The sequence below is a fragment of the Chaetodon auriga genome, chromosome 6 (assembly GCF_051107435.1).
Source record: "Chaetodon auriga isolate fChaAug3 chromosome 6, fChaAug3.hap1, whole genome shotgun sequence".
NCBI classification, from domain to species: domain Eukaryota; kingdom Metazoa; phylum Chordata; class Actinopteri; order Chaetodontiformes; family Chaetodontidae; genus Chaetodon; species Chaetodon auriga.
Window position 1 is genome coordinate 19,853,642 of NC_135079.1, and position 15,736 is coordinate 19,869,377.

Here is a 15,736-nt window from a genome sequence, read left to right on the forward strand (position 1 = left end):
CAGAGACTGAGGTCGCAAACATCAGTATATTGATGCACTTTGCTGATAGCCTAGTGGTAAATTCTAATCCCCAGTCAGGTTCAGCCAGTCGTCCACCTCTAATATATATTGCATTGCGTATCGTATTGATTGATTGATTCCATCATCACGAGAGATTACCTCAAACTCCACTGGCTGTCTGTGGGAAAGCATTAGAGCGAACTGCCTCCGCTGAGACATTTTGATTGGAGTGGAGTTTTATCATCCCATGATGATGTAAATGCTGTTTCAGACTCCTCCATCCTGACAAGAATAAAATTATGGCAACACACTTCTACAGACACCTTCAATCATGATTAGCTGTATGTGAACATGTGTGAGGATAATCCCCCGTCAGCCCTACGCCATAAAAATCCCACTATCTGTGTGCGTGTGTGTGTGTGTGTGCCTGGACGGAAGGATTTGGTATAATCACAAGCTGTTTTTAGGCAACTGTCGAGAGCGGTTCTGTCTTTAAACTATAATGGAGCTGCTTTATTCAAGATACACACAGCTTCCTGGAAGCAGAATATGCGACACTGTGGGGGATTATGTTGTGCCAAATAGCCAAGGGTGAGATTGGGTGTTCATAAATCAGCCCCATATGATCAGTTTTGTCCATAAAAAGAAATATATATGAGAAAATTGTGAAAAATAATCACATTTTCTAAAATTGCTTTTTTCAGTTGTCAGATAAATGTAAACTTAAAGGTACCCCATGACGTTTTTGACCAGAAGCAGCACTATGGCGCAATGTTTTGATGTGCGGGTCCCCATTTGTTTGGATCTTGTTTATGAGGATGCACGCAAGAAAGCATGAGCTCGCAGGCAGTTTGACAGTATTCCACACAATTCAGTTTGTGTATGTGAAGCAAAAAACTGAGGAGGAAAATGCATTTAACATGTTAGTTTGCAAGGAAAACTGGCTCCATAAGCCAAGATGGTGACGGCCATAATGCCAAACTTGAGGCTTCAAAACTCTAGTTCACAAAGCAGAGACGGTGCCTCTGTCCTCTATTTCTTATGCAGTCTATAATTCATCAGAAGTCTGAGGTAGAGCCTTGTGCTCGAAATGTCGCACAGCATTAATATCCTTCTAATGGGAGCTACTTGGTGTGTGGATTTATGCGTTTCAGCTCCGCTAGATATTTCTTTGATGGAGCATCCATCCTATTGGGCACTGGGATGTGAAAAGCTTCACTCTCTATATCTTTTCACTTGCCCAGATTCCCAACGTTCCCCACAGCAATCAGTGCCATCAGGCTCAGTCAGGCCACCTGTGCCCACTTAGGCACAGGATGGAGCATCAATGAGTCGGTTTATTTCTAATTCAATTAGAAAGAGACCACATGAAACAGGCTTTCCTTATCCAGGTTTATATGCTTGTCTGTGCATTGTGTGTTAACCTTGCTAATGATGATAATTTTGCCTTTTTCTACTCATGTCATTGGCAGTCTGGGCTGAAGAGTAAAGAGAGGGCTCGCAGTCTGTTGCTTTCAGTGTGACCAGACACTGCTGGCTACTTCAGAGTGGGACAGCATCTCAGGGGGAAGTTTATTAATAGTTGCTAACCTTGAAATATTGATGCCATTTAAATGCCATTGTCTAATGTTTGTTTTGTTCCAGTTAGGATCAGGTTTCAGTGGGGAGTTACCTCTCTGGTTTACCCCATGACTCGTCCAGTCAGGGTGGGGCCAGGAGGTGAGACTGAGAGAGTTGTTCTTGGTAGCAGCATGCTGCAGTATTTCTTTTTTTTTTTTTTTTAAAGCTTATTTGGTCCTTGCTCATTTTCCCAGCACTTCTGTTTGTCTCGTTTCATTGTAATGTTTGGAGAATAAAACCACTGCCTTTTTTGCAGACTTCAGCCTCCTGAGCTGTCAACTCACCGTCTTTTTTACTCACCTGTAGAGCCAGACAGCCACATTCAAATCCCTCCTTTGTGTAACATTACTACAAGTGATACTACATGGGATGTGCATCTTTCTAGTTTCTCCTCATAGACACAACTCTGTGATGAGCAAAAAGACTTTCTCTGTAGTCGCTCAAGCCAACAAGAGCTAGCTAAAAATGCGAACGCACTCTTCACTTTGCTGCCAAGTAATAAGCTCACAAGCTAGTACATCAAAGTATGATGATCGATGTGGAGACAACAAAAATAAATGAACTACTATTCTTAAAATGATCAGTTTGTGTTTATTGGATATTTAATATTTACATGAATAAACAGAGAACTGTATCATGACTCCACAGAGAAACAAACAGAACATCGAGTCTCCCTCTCATTCTCTCTCCTTCTGTCACGTCAATCCTCTTCTCTCCATCTTCCCCTGTCTTTATTTGGGAATTGCCGAAATACACATTGGGCTTTAACCGTTAGCACTACGCAGTGCTGTGAGGGGCGCAGGGCGTTTTCCAAAATAAAAATAATATGACTGTTGAAACGGTTTTCTTTCAGTGAAAAAGCTTCAACACTAAATATGAGTACTCGGGAGCAAAGAGGAAAGAAATATCAAACCAGAGAGCCAGGAATTCTGCTGCCATGGAGCTCATGGTGGGGTGACGCTTTGTAGAACTCATTGGATAAATTCAGCAAGTGGAATAAATTCACTTTCAGATTTTTGGATGAGCCTTGGATAAACTCAGTGGCTGTGGTGCTTTGTTCTTGTTTGCAGCGACAAGATGTTTAGAATGTGCTAGAAGAGTCTTCTTCATGGCCGAAGTCGCTAAAGCTAATGAATATTACAGTGTTTAGTCCGCATACCAAACTGAGAGAGAAGACATGATTTCTCAAAGTAAAAACTTCAATAATTTATGAGCAGCAGCTTTAACATCACCCACCATCATGGTTCAGTTATCTTGGAGTCCTGTGTGTCTGTGCTGCGGAGCGTGGTCCTTACATCCTTTCCTCCAGGTGTGAGAATGAGATCTGTTTACTGATCCATCAACCCTAAAACTAAGTCCCTGCCCAAATCAGCCCTTGGAGGGAGTAGCATAAACAAAAATGACTTCACTTCCCAAAAATGTCCTCTGTGTGAAGCTTTGAAATTAACTGGTTCTCACAAGGATGAGAACACTCAACACCCGACCAGTCCACAAACGCAGCCTATTAATATCCCCATCCTGAAATAGACTCCAGCCACAGCGCCAGTTTGAGCTCACTTTACTGGGGGAATAGCAACTCTGTCATTAGATCTGTCCTCTGTGAGTGTGTGTGTATGTGTATGTGTATGTGCGTGCGAATGTGTGTGTGTGCCGTCAGTCTGTGTCATTGTTTCATGTTGTTCAGTCGCACTGCTTTTTCTAACTCGAACTGGCGGTGGTCGACCCGCTCCAAGAAGTTCTTCCGCTCCACATACCTAAATACATAGACACACACACACACACACACACACACAGACACAGACACACACATGCATACATACAGAGAGAAAGAGATTAGAGTCATTAGATCTACTTTTATCATAACAAATACAAACACACACAATTAAGGACAAAGAGTATAGAAGCAATGCGCTCATCATACTCTCACTCACTCACTCACTCACTCACTCACTCACTCACTCACTCACTCACTCACTCACTCACTCACTCACTCACACCTGCCTTCACTTCTTCCACCTCAGCATAGGACACAGTTACACATATTGTCCTGCCGTGTGAGTGTACAACGATTTGAGAGTCCCTGTTGTGTGAGTGTTTTTAAATTAGCCCCCATCCTTCTGCTTGGTTGGAGGTTAGTACATGTTAAGTATGGTGTCAGAGCTTGCGTGTGTGTGCGTGTGTGGCACAGAATGACAATGAAGGAGCTAGCAGAGTGCATGCAGCACAGACTCGTGTTATTTCCCTGGGGTAACCAGTCTTCCATTGGCTCCCTCCCTCCATCCATCCTGACTAAAGTAGGATTCTGGCTCATATGGAACAATGTTTCCCTCCATTTACACTCCCTACTTTCCAGCTGCTACTTCATAATTAAAAACTCTGTGTTTTCCAATTGGGCCTGCTCGCTGTGGTTGAGCCATGTCAGCGTTTTGTGATTACTGACTTTACAAAAAGCTCTAATGTAGGATGGAGCTGCCACTAACTTGCAGAGTAAATTAATTGACCAATATTTAACAGCAGGCATGTTCATGGCTAGCTAGTATGCTTGCTGTTAGCCCATCAACTACAGTACCCAGCATCTAGCCAGTCAGTAGTCACTGGACGCACTCATTCGTTTTGCCATGCAAGACACTCACTGAATACCTCTATTAGCGTTATTAAATATTACAGATCAGAGATTACAATTACTGAATCTCAGATTATACGGAATCTTCACACTACCAGTGTTATACTGATTTATTGTTGAACTCTATCTGCACTTGGCCACACCTCCATCTCAAATAGTGATTAGGGACAAATGACCCTTAGTTAAGCCCCGCCCTCCTTAGTTACTGTTGCTCCGCCTGTCCAGCTTTCCATTCTCCACTGCACATATGGAGTTTACAGTGATAACGCTGGCTGATTTACAATCGAATTTCGCAGGAATCAGTCAAGAACTGCCCGTTTTTCCGTCATTCAGTGAGCAACCGTGATCTGATTTCATGCTGCACAAGGCACGAGTCTGCAGACAGCCGGGCACACTGAAACTGAAAGGAGTTCGTGCTGAGTGGTTGAAGTTGCTTTGCAGCCTTTCGCCTGCAGCTCTTCATCTAACAACTCACTACGGCTGCTCCTTCATGTTCCATTACCTGCTGCAATATTTTATGATCCGCTGTCAGAAAAAGCAGAAAATGACCGCTGCCTCTTTCTGTAGTTGCATGTTTGATGAACGATAGCTGTACGGACAAATCTCACTGACAAACACGATGCATTTCCTGTCTCCACTTCATAATGAAAGTGGGTTTCACCAGTTAAATGCTTTTAATGTGAAGCTGCAGCAGTCAGAAATGTTCTCTGCTCATAATGCTGCAAGTATATAAATGATTAAATACTTTCATTGTGCAACCTCATTCGGTGATGGTGATTTAACTTATTTAAATGAAAATCTTGAAGATTATAACTTTGTAATGAGAAGTACATAAAAGGGTCTTAAATATGTACTTAATGTCATCATACATGATACATTACTAAACACTGAGGCTAAAGCTACATGTCCCAGGCATAACGTCAGATCCTCACCAGCAGAGCACCTCTGTGTATTTCAGTACAGAGCCAGTTTGCTCCAAAGCACGGTATTAAATGTACACTGTAAAAATAAGAAATGTGGGCTAATTAAAATGTTACTCATTTGAATATAACCCTTGAATTGTTTGGATGCTAACTGTAGGACAATGCAGATAATACATTTTTACATTTAGGCTAATATCTCAGTCCCTGGTTGTCTTCCTCTGCTTCATGGAGGCGATGTCACACACCCATAGCGGCATACAGCCTAAATGTGAGTGTAAATGATGCAACAGTCAAAGACAGTCTCTTACCCCTCTCTGCCTCTGTTGTGGATGGCCAGCTCCTCTGAGATGCCCTCCTCCGATTTAAAAGCGTCCCAGTCCATCTTAGACTTCTCCAGCGTGCTCATCTTCTGTTTCTTTCCCCCGATGCGACCCAGGATGCCCATCATGCCTGCAGGGCGCTTGACGCTGCAAACACAAGAGGGGGAAGCTTAGGTGACACACCGAAGACTCGAACTTCAGGTGACACCCAAAAATAGCTGAAGCATGTGTCTGCTACACATGGCAGAAACGTTATGATGAAGCACACTGCTGATGTTTAAAGTCTGTCCTGTTCAATCACAGTGTTATCAGTCAAAATCAACATTTAATATCACATGAATAAAACAGGAATTAATCCAAAGCACACCGCACCAACAGCAGCACATCACTGATGACTGTCCACAAATGCTTTCGTAAGGGATCAACCCCACAATGGGCCAGCCTTCACCTACAAGGGTCTTGGGTTGACCCAAAGAAACACTAACCTATGTTTATCCTTGTATCATTATTATTATTTTTGTTATTGGTGGTGGTGGCAGCATGGGAAGCAGCAAAGGTTAGGAGAAGGCCTGTATTTACTGTATTTACTATTCTTGTCTTCCTCGTGCTGTTTTGTCTTGCTGTCTCAATCAATAAGTAAATCAATAAAATAAACCCCAATGCCAGCTGGGCCTAATGGATTCATCAGAGAGCAGGTATGAAAAACATGGAGTTACACTTTGTGTGTGACGGAGATGTATTTCAGACGCACAACTTCAGCTCTTTAAAGCGACTGAATCTGCAACCCCAGCATTTTCTATCTCCATAATTTCCTTCTCTACTGGTAACCAAATATTCCCTCAATCTGGCACAGAGCATCTCTGTGCACGAAAGTCACCAAAAGAACTTCTACAAATCCCAACGTCCACAAAACCTGACACTGCCGTTTGTGAACATACAGCATTGCTGTGTATGTGATTACTGTGTTTAAACCACACTGAGGCATTTTTGAATGCAGCTCAGAAATCATACTGGTTAAAAGTCACGTTAGACGTACACTCGTCCAATCCTCAATCCTCAAAGGCAAGCACGCAGCCAATAACTCTGTAGCTGTATAGAAAACATTAAAGACAAGCAGAGGTAGAAAACAACCTGGCTCAGCATCCATCCATCTACTGAGGCGTGTGATTAATGATTCTGTTTTTATGGTGCTCCACTCTATAAAGAGGCTGCTATGACAAGCTGCTAATGTAATGTCCCATTTACACGCACGCACGCTCAAACACATTTGTCTGTCTATACTTATGAGGACCCTCGCTGAGATAATGCATTACAACTAAATGCCTGACCCCAAGCCTTACCTAAAACAAAATATTTTTGATGCTTTTTTTTGTTTGTTTTTCCGCTCATAACACTTTCATTCACTGCTGGTCTCTCACATCACCACTGTTATTATGATAGAACGTCTATGGTATACATGAGTACAGTGTAGTCTATAAGTATATCGCAAGTTCTTAAGTGAAGTGATTTATACCGTATGAAGTGTTTCTTTAAAAAAAAAAAAAAAAAGCTGAAAGCATGATGATGTTCCACTGGAGACCACAGCGGTCTGAACTCTTCCATTTCCTGCTGCATGCCTGGATACAGACGGTGTTAATTACTGTGAAGAATTCAAGCACTAGTCATTTTGGTATTCCACAATTACAACCCAGATTCCAAAAAAGCTGAGACGCTGTGTAAAAGGTAAATAAAAACAGAGTGAAATCGCTTTCAAACGAGCTGCGTTTACCAACAACAGTATTACAAAGTGTTACCCACATAGTAATATCCTTTAAACAATCATGTGTTCACCAAGTGGTGAACCTCGCTCCATCCTTGCTTGTGAACGACTGAGCCTTTCGATACCGATTATTATTACCTATAGTATTATTATTATTACCTATGACTCTGTTGGATTCTGAGTATCCAGTCAAAGCTCTGTCCATCATTAAGATCTCGAGCTGCTGTCCTGTACACTGTCCATCCAGAGTCCTTCAACACACACAGCAAGGTCAGCTGCTGGTTATGGAGCTAATCTCAGGCCAAAACTTAACAAACAAACACATTTTACAAACGCCCTGCAACTCACTAACAATCACAATGTAATTTGCAAATACAAAATGTGCCTAGCAAACAAATACGCTTATTTCTAATACATCATGCTTCAGAAACAAACAGCAAGAGCATCAACAGCAGATGATGCTACGAGTAAATCTAAACATGCCAGCAGGTTTAACAGCAACGAGACTTCAAAAAGCTGCAGTCATTGCACTCAGCTGTTTGTCAAAAAAGGGACATTTTTGAAATTCGTACAGCCCCAGGTTAGCTCTCCCTGCTTCCAGGTTCTATGCTAAGCTAGGCTACATTCCTCATCCAGCTCCGTACTTAACACAGGACATGTCAAGGATCGTTCTCTGTGAATGAGAGGCCAACAATCATTTTACAGTTTTACATCACAACATTAAAAGTAGCTTCATGCAATAATTCATTTTAAGGAACATATTCTGAAAGGCTGGAGGCAGGATCGTTCCACAATACACCTCTGAAGAAAGCCTGCTGCTCGACCCCTCCCTCTGTCAACCACAGACCCCTTTACTGTAGTAAACACACCACGGCTATTGTGACATTACATAACAGCGTTATCTCAATCTGCAACAAACAAACACACACACTCACCTCTCAAGTAGGACGCTCTGATTTCCATGATGCCGAAAACACAAATGGAATTGTGGAATTTGATAATAAAAAAGGAATCTAAGCTTAAAAATCAGGGTTTCAGAGAGTCTGTGGTCTGTGTGTGTCTGTGCGTGTGTGTGTGTGTGTGTGTGTGTGTGTGTGTGTGTGTTTAGGTTAATTAATGAGGGAGTGGTGCTGATGGTTCTTAATAGCTGTGCTGATGGTGTCCCTTCTTCTCAAACATGCATGTGCACCACAAACAAACTCTCTCTCTCTCTCACACACACACACACACACGCACACACACAGGACTGAGATAAATAGGAAATAGCTTGTGGACACACTGTACTTCCTGTCTGTTGGAAGATGATTTCCTGTTTCCTGTCTGGGGTTTTGGAGGGAAGATGTGTCCAGCCCCAAATCATTTATTACCATGGCAACAAAAGGTATTAAAAGAAGTCGGGAAAAACCACACACACGCATGCGCGTACCCCCACACTCGCACCTGCACACACGCATGCACACACAGCACATATAAAGGGAAATTCCATTGCACTGATGTGTGAAGGGTCATACAAAATTTGCCCCCCTCCCACACAGAGACCACCTCTGCTGCGCTGACACTCTACACTTTACTCAAATACTCAAGACCAATACCGTTTTAAGGGAAGATGCTTCTGAACAGCTTTTTTGAAATTTACACAATATCAATGCTGCTTTCATAGTTAAAGTATTGTCGTGGCCATCACAAAGCCCTGACAGTCCACATCCTCAAAAACAAAGAAGCGATGTTGACTGAACGTAGACAGCGAACATTTACGAGGATTAAACATCAGGAACTGTGAAAAACTGAGTTTAAAAGTCTTTGGCTAAGGTGCATGTAAATTTCCTACTTAAAATTGATATGATTGATAAATAGGTTACCTCCAGTTCTGGGGCGACAGAGACTACTTCACTTGCAGCTGCTTTTAACATATGGGCGGCTGAAAAAGGCGAAACATCCATAGCTGTGTGGTTAAAGATCACCAATAATGACGAGCTATTCGAAGATCACATGGTAGACTACATTCAAGTAGACTGTGTGCTTATCCTATTCAGCTACCTATCAGCTGGTAGTGCGATTCTTAAGTTCCATAACCCATTTTTTTATGTATCCACCCACCGGAGATGGGGAAAGGGGCGGGGCTCATGTAGAATGGACAGCATAAAAAGTAATTGGCTGGGAGAGAGAGACTGACAAACATCAGGCCGGCAGCTCACCGCCTGGGCCAGTCAGCATCACAGCACTCGGTTAGTCACTGCACTCACTGTATGCAACGGCCTCTCTGGACTCCAACTGACAGAAATCAGTCCTGAATAACTTTAATCCCTACAGACAACATGCACTGCCCTACATTAGCGAACCAATATATCACTCTGATCCTTATGTGTACATGTAGTTGTGGAGGGTGAATGATATGTGAAAAGGTGTGTGTGTGTGTGTGTGTGTGTGTGTGTGTGTGTGTGTACCTGGGGCCAGGAAGAGGTGGTTGGTCGGGTGACGAGCTCTCCTCTTCATTCTTCTTCTCTTCGGTGTTCTGGCTCTTCAAGTAACTCTTCGCCTCTCTGGAGTCTGCTGATACCTCTTTATTGACCCTGAGATACAGACACATACACGGTGCGTTAAACTCTGTGTGGAAAAATAACAGCAGATGGACAGAATACAGTTTGTCTATGGAGCAGCTTGAAACAGATAGTATATGATGATGTTACTAGCCTTTCCACACACATGCGCGCGCACACACACACACACGAGACACATCTGTCTGTGTCTCACTGTGGGGTTAGATAGGGGAGCTATATGAGGAACAACCGCTGTATCCTCTGGGAACATCATCACTGCACAGACTCCACAACCACTTGCATCCATCATGGCAGCGTGGAAAGGCTTTCCCTGTTATATATGCTAATTATATGCAGCCATAATTACACAGAGCACACAGCTCAGTAGATGATGAGGAAGAGCATTTTGAAAGGGCGAGTCTCGTCTCAGGCAGGAGAAAGATAGCTCCGTTGCAAGGAGAATAAACTGAAAAGCCATGAAGGCAACAGCAGGCGAGGGTGATGGAAGTCCGGATACCATCTGAGATATTAGATGATAAATGTTCAGACAAAGACGGTCTAATGTTCACACATTAGAGCCGGCAGCATTTACTGCGGCTCTGGGGATACGGTAGGTTGCAACCATCATCCATGTGCTAATCTTATGCTTCTGTAATTACAGAGCACACAGCGTCATGCATAATCAATCAGATCAATTATACCCGGGATCATATTTGGTTTCTAAATGCAGCCCTCTCAGATGTAAACATTTAGCATGGGACATTACTCGCTCCACATAACTAGCATCCTTCTGGCTGCTGGGGTGTGGCTGTCTGTGTGATATACAGTATGTTCATCTTACAGAGCAATAATTAAGAGCGTTTTCATGGGAAACACTCAGCTGTTTGTGAGACTCCTACTGAAGAAATGTCATGAGCAGTGATGATTAATCAAGACATAACTGCAAATGGAGTCTGGTCCAGGGGCTTATTAAACTGCTCACATTGACAGCTATACATAATTAAGGCATGGGATTACTGCTTACATTGTAGGATTAATAGTGCAGGTCAGGCCTACAGGTTCAAACATGCTGCCGAGGCTCATTTTAAATCTGCTTTCCAGTATTCAGCAATGTAAATCTGACAAATGTTCATGACGCCCCATGAAGTGTTAGAATGAATGAACAACATCCTGATGATTTTGCTGTTCTTAGAGTCTAAGCGTTTGAGATTAGTGCCAGACAAATCATGGGTCATTAAAGTGGAAAGAATTCATCCTCTTTGGAGCTTGAATTAGCTGATTTGAACACATTTTGACCTGATGGTGGCACTACAGGCCAGGTGCTTTAAACCGGGTTCGTTCTCTGCTGTGGAGGGAAGTCAGTCACTGCAGAGCTGAAAGAGCGACTGACAAATTAAAGACACACAGATCTACATGTGCTGCAACGTCTACACCAACGCACCAGAGACAACTTCCACTGATTACAGGATTCATCACTCACCCACCCAATCGGCTGGAAGACACAGAAACCGTGGAAACATGAGCCACTACAAGACAAGTCCACACTCAATGTAGAACCATGTGTGCAGGGAGCTGGATGAGCAGCTTTCTCCATGTTCCATGACAATGATGCATCACAGACGTGATCATAACAAGACATATATGCACAGTTCTCTTCAAAAGAAATGATCACGTTCAGTCTGTGATGATTACGATATCCACCTGATCATTCTGGGACAGATCCATATCCATCAACTCTGATCAGATGAACATGTTGAGTGCTTAAATGAATGTGCAAACCCGCCTTGAGGGTCTGTAGGAGAGACTGTTCTCGGACAGAGACACAAAAACAACTCGTATCTGACAAAAGCCCAGCAACCGAGTGCTGGCACTACACTGTGCTCCATGGTGTTCACTCATCAGGCTGCATTTGAGTGTGTGTGGCACCATCTACTGGTCAATGCGAAAATGGTTCAACAACAAATCCGAGCTGAACAACATCAACATCTTCTACATGCTTGTGTAAATTTAGAGTTATTTTTTGTCAAAATGTGAGGGTGATTCAGAGGCATACCGAACTTCTTCTCCAGCGAAGTCAAAAACTTTAGTGATGGTGACTTTAGTGGGTTCTGGTGCTTTTGTTCCTGTATTCGAATGAGCAACCTTCAATCCGGAGGAATCCCCCTGAGGATAAAAACATAAGAGTCAGTCTAAGGGAGAGACAAAAATGACAGACACATACAAAAAAGCTGTGGGTTTGAGAGTTTACGTTTCAAAATGTTGCACCATCTTTGTAAAATATCTGCCTTTACAACATATTTACCTTCTGTGTGGCCCCTGACTGTGAGGCAGGTGTGCTCTCTTTGGGTCTGGATCCAACGTCAGACAGGAAACTTGCCCAGAGGTCATCTGATTTTTTCTTCTGTCGTGCATCATCATCATCATCATCCCCCACCTCAGATGGTTTTTCCACCTCTTCCTGTGATGGCTGTGCCTCTTCCACATCACCTCCTTCTTCCTGGTCTATTTTCAGAACGCCTCTCTTCTTCTTTCTGTAGATTTTTTCAGGATAAAAATAACACAGTGTGCTCAATGCAAATGTAGCAATTGTTGTTAAATAGAAAAAAATGGTGAACATTTCCAGGCTTGGATTTATGAAAAGCCACAGGACACTTTATGTCCTTTACCTGATGTCATTCTAATGTGATATCATGACTGTTATTCATGGTTCTACATCAGGATTTCACAACATTTCCCTGCCTCTCATGTCCCCAGTATACATTTGAGATTATCTGGTATCAAAAAATATCAACATGTTAGAAATCTTAGAAATCATCTGCAATTCTACGTGATGTCCCAAATCCAAGGTCGAGAAAAAGAAAGATTTTTGACTGTGTCAAAAAAACCCCCCCAAAACTGATTAAAAAAGGACATTGTGATGTTTACAAGTATTAAAAATGCTAAAACTCTCATAAAACCCAGCCTCAGAGAACACTGGAAATACAGACTTTGTTTAATTTTCTCTGTCCTGGAAAAACTGTGCTCCTCTGGACCGTCAAAGCACGATTCCCTCTCACCTTACACTGATGTCCATTTTCTTCCTCTTCTTCTTGCTGACATAGCCAGGCTGTGGCACATCGTCATCCCTGTGCAGAGGGTCCTCCTTTTCACACTCATTGATGTCATCCTCGCTGAGGTTATCATCTGAGGACGAAGAGAACAGGAAGCGGTGGAATGAGTGAGAGGAATAGGATGCGAATTCACTGAGATCAACTGATTAACTGACAGGGTGATAATTCAACATCGTAGTTTACTGAATTTCAGCAAACTCCTCCTGTGATGTACAATCTAATCATGTCTATGGTGGGTTGGAAATTGCGGTCGAGAGCGCACATTTGATGACTGTGATGCCTGTGCATTAGTGCGATGTGTCAGGAAAAACAGAAGAGTAACTAAGAATGAAGAATATAAATGCAGGACTGGGCCATAGAGAAGCATATCACAGCAGGGTTGCAGTGCATAATCCCTTTGCCAATGCACATTGGTCCAAAAACCATAGAGACTGGTGTGATATGGTCAGATGAGTCAATCCATATTGTCATCAGGCTGCATTTTTTATAACGAGTCTTTATTCATGATCATTGAAATGTGCACGTTTGTTGAGAAGCAGATCACCAACAAATGATCAGTTTCTAAACGGACGTAAGAAAAACACGTGGGGACGTCACGTTAAGTGATTACCATAAATTATGAATATTTTATACTACAACCATAGCTACTTTACCATGTCTAGTGGGTAACGTAAGCATTTGTAGTGAGCAAATGTTTCTCATCTTATGTGACAGCTTCAGAACAATACAACTCCTGGTTAATGAAGAACTTCAATGCACTGGAACCTTCCATACGATGTTTCCCAGCTACTTCACCGCCGAATTAACACAGCGCAAGGTGTTTACACGTCTCACCTGATGGGACGTAGTCGGCATCTTCATTTGACGAATATCCATCAGAGTCGTAGTCAGAATAGTTCATCATTTTGGAGGAAACGCTTTAGACTAACAGTGAAGTACAGGTAAATGAAAAGGGGCGAACTGTTACAAGGCGCCAGTATGTTTCCTGCTATGTTAGCTTACTTACTGCTTTCACAACGTTACAAACGTAACCCTAACATACTAATAATGCCTCCATTCTAACAAAAAGAAGGTAAGACGTTGCCGTATCAATTATGTGACAGAAACAAAAAATTCAGTGTGCGAAATGTAAAAAAAACACGCTTCTATTGTGAATTAGCGTCTCTACAAATTGGGAAAACAATGTGACTTTTGTGGCGACGACGGCGAGCCTAAAGGTTCAAACTGAACGCCTAACGCGTACATCTTTTCTTCTTTAATGGCGACGTCAAGAAAATGTGAAGGCTCATTACCGCCACCCACACGACTGGAGTGTGACTGAGGGTATTTATCATTGATACAACACTGCCCGCTGCTGGTCATTGGAGCGACGCGTCAACGCGGCCGCCATATTGGTACATGGAGGCCGAAGCTGCCATAGAGCTGCGCCTTTACTTTTTTTTTTTTTTTTTTTTTCCTAATTGATAACTTTATTGAGAAAATGTAGTTAATTAATATATTTCACGGTCCAAAAAGAAATCCAATTGTTCAACAAATAACAGAATGTAGGGAAGGGAAAGAAAAATAACAAAAACGACTGGGGTACATTTGAAATGTCTAAATAATATATTAGTTTAGTTTTGCCCATGTACAATTTTCAGTAGTAGTCAAATACTTTTAAAAATCTTTAAAATGTAAAAGGATATTTATCTGTTAAGCCATATCATTTTATGGATATAGCATTTTCTGAGATATTAATCAAGTTAATAATGTCCATTTCATCTGATGAGAAATTGGGATTGTTTAAAATGATTAATATATACAATCAAAAATGCTTGTATGATATCTTTTTTTTTTTTTTTTTTAAATTAGAAAGGTTCTTTGTAAATGAAACCAAAAAAGAAGTCGCCTAAAAATAATCAACACCACATGCTGAATAGTTGCAAAAAAGTGCATCTGTTGTTTACAGTTGGGAAGACGTGACCAGTATAAGAGCAGCAAAGTGGATAGCAAAAATAGTTAATAAATACAATAATTAATAAATACAATTAAACATAAGCTTTGGTTGCCCTTAAATTCACCTTTATGAAATGTAGTCATTAAAATTAAGTTCTTGCAACTTAAGTTCTTAGAATTGAATTCTTGTCATTTTGTTATACCAGCACAGTACATGTTTCCAAAATAACAATTTGAATCAATATGGCTGTGATAAAAGCACCAAAATTATATACAGTATATGTAAAAAATCACCAAAGCCAGTAGAAAATTACATAAACAACTGTCTCAGGGGATCTACGTAGCATACAAAGCACATAATTAAGGGCAATAAATTTGTGATTTTTTTTAATAATAGATCCTACCCTGTCAGGCAGTGTCCTCCTCCAGATGCACCTGTTCACACAGCAACAACACATGAATGATCTCCAAGTACAACAGAAATCTCAGTTCTGACCTTTTAAATAACATAACTCTTTCAGCGATCTTGTTCAAGGCTGTCATTCATGACTCATAAAAGAGCACAAAAGCACAATGTCAGAAGATAGTGGCTGACAGAAAAGAAGTTGTTTGTCTTGTGCATTATTTCATCATTGCTCCTGAGTCATGGGACAAAGCAGCTTTTTAAACACAGTATGAAGTGTTGAAAGTAGTCATGGAGTATGGATCAAGAGAGTGAAGTAAAGGTTAGAATCAGCCTAATCTACTGTACTAAAGGGTCAACTGCCTGTGGATATCTCACCTCAGCTCCACAGTCATTTGGTCCAGAGTTCAGAAATGTGTTTTGACCAGCAGAGGACACTGTTTGGTTAAATGAGCTCTGAGCCTTAGTTCGTGGTGGAGCATCTGAAAACTGGTGTGAGAAGCAAG

The 15,736-nt window shown here is 41.8% G+C and overlaps 1 protein-coding gene across 1 annotated transcript; it reads right to left on the bottom strand.

The window, feature by feature from the left end:
- Nucleotides 1–2,188: 2,188 nt before the first annotated feature.
- cfdp1 (craniofacial development protein 1) lies at nt 2,189–14,105 on the bottom strand. Its single transcript, XM_076734164.1, has 7 exons — nt 13,727–14,105; nt 12,839–12,965; nt 12,085–12,313; nt 11,836–11,945; nt 9,690–9,815; nt 5,475–5,633; nt 2,189–3,374 (listed from the first exon to the last, which is right to left on the bottom strand). Exons 1-7 carry the CDS (start codon nt 13,794–13,796, stop codon nt 3,284–3,286), a joined length of 912 nt encoding a protein of 303 aa, XP_076590279.1. The 5' UTR covers nt 13,797–14,105; the 3' UTR covers nt 2,189–3,283.
- Nucleotides 14,106–15,736: the final 1,631 nt, after the last annotated feature.

What these genes read in the sequence shown, in the direction of transcription:
- cfdp1 (XM_076734164.1), bottom strand. Translation starts at nt 13,796, where the DNA reads ATGATGAACTATTCTGACTACGACTCTGATGGATATTCGTCAAATGAA. An exon ending in AGTCAGGGGCCACACAGAAG is followed by an intron (nt 11,946 to 12,084) that starts GTAAATATGTTG and finishes TTTTATCCTCAG; the next exon opens with GGGGATTCCTCCGGATTGAA. An exon ending in CCACCTCTTCCTGGCCCCAG is followed by an intron (nt 5,634 to 9,689) that starts GTACACACACAC and finishes TTGTGTTTGCAG; the next exon opens with CGTCAAGCGCCCTGCAGGCA.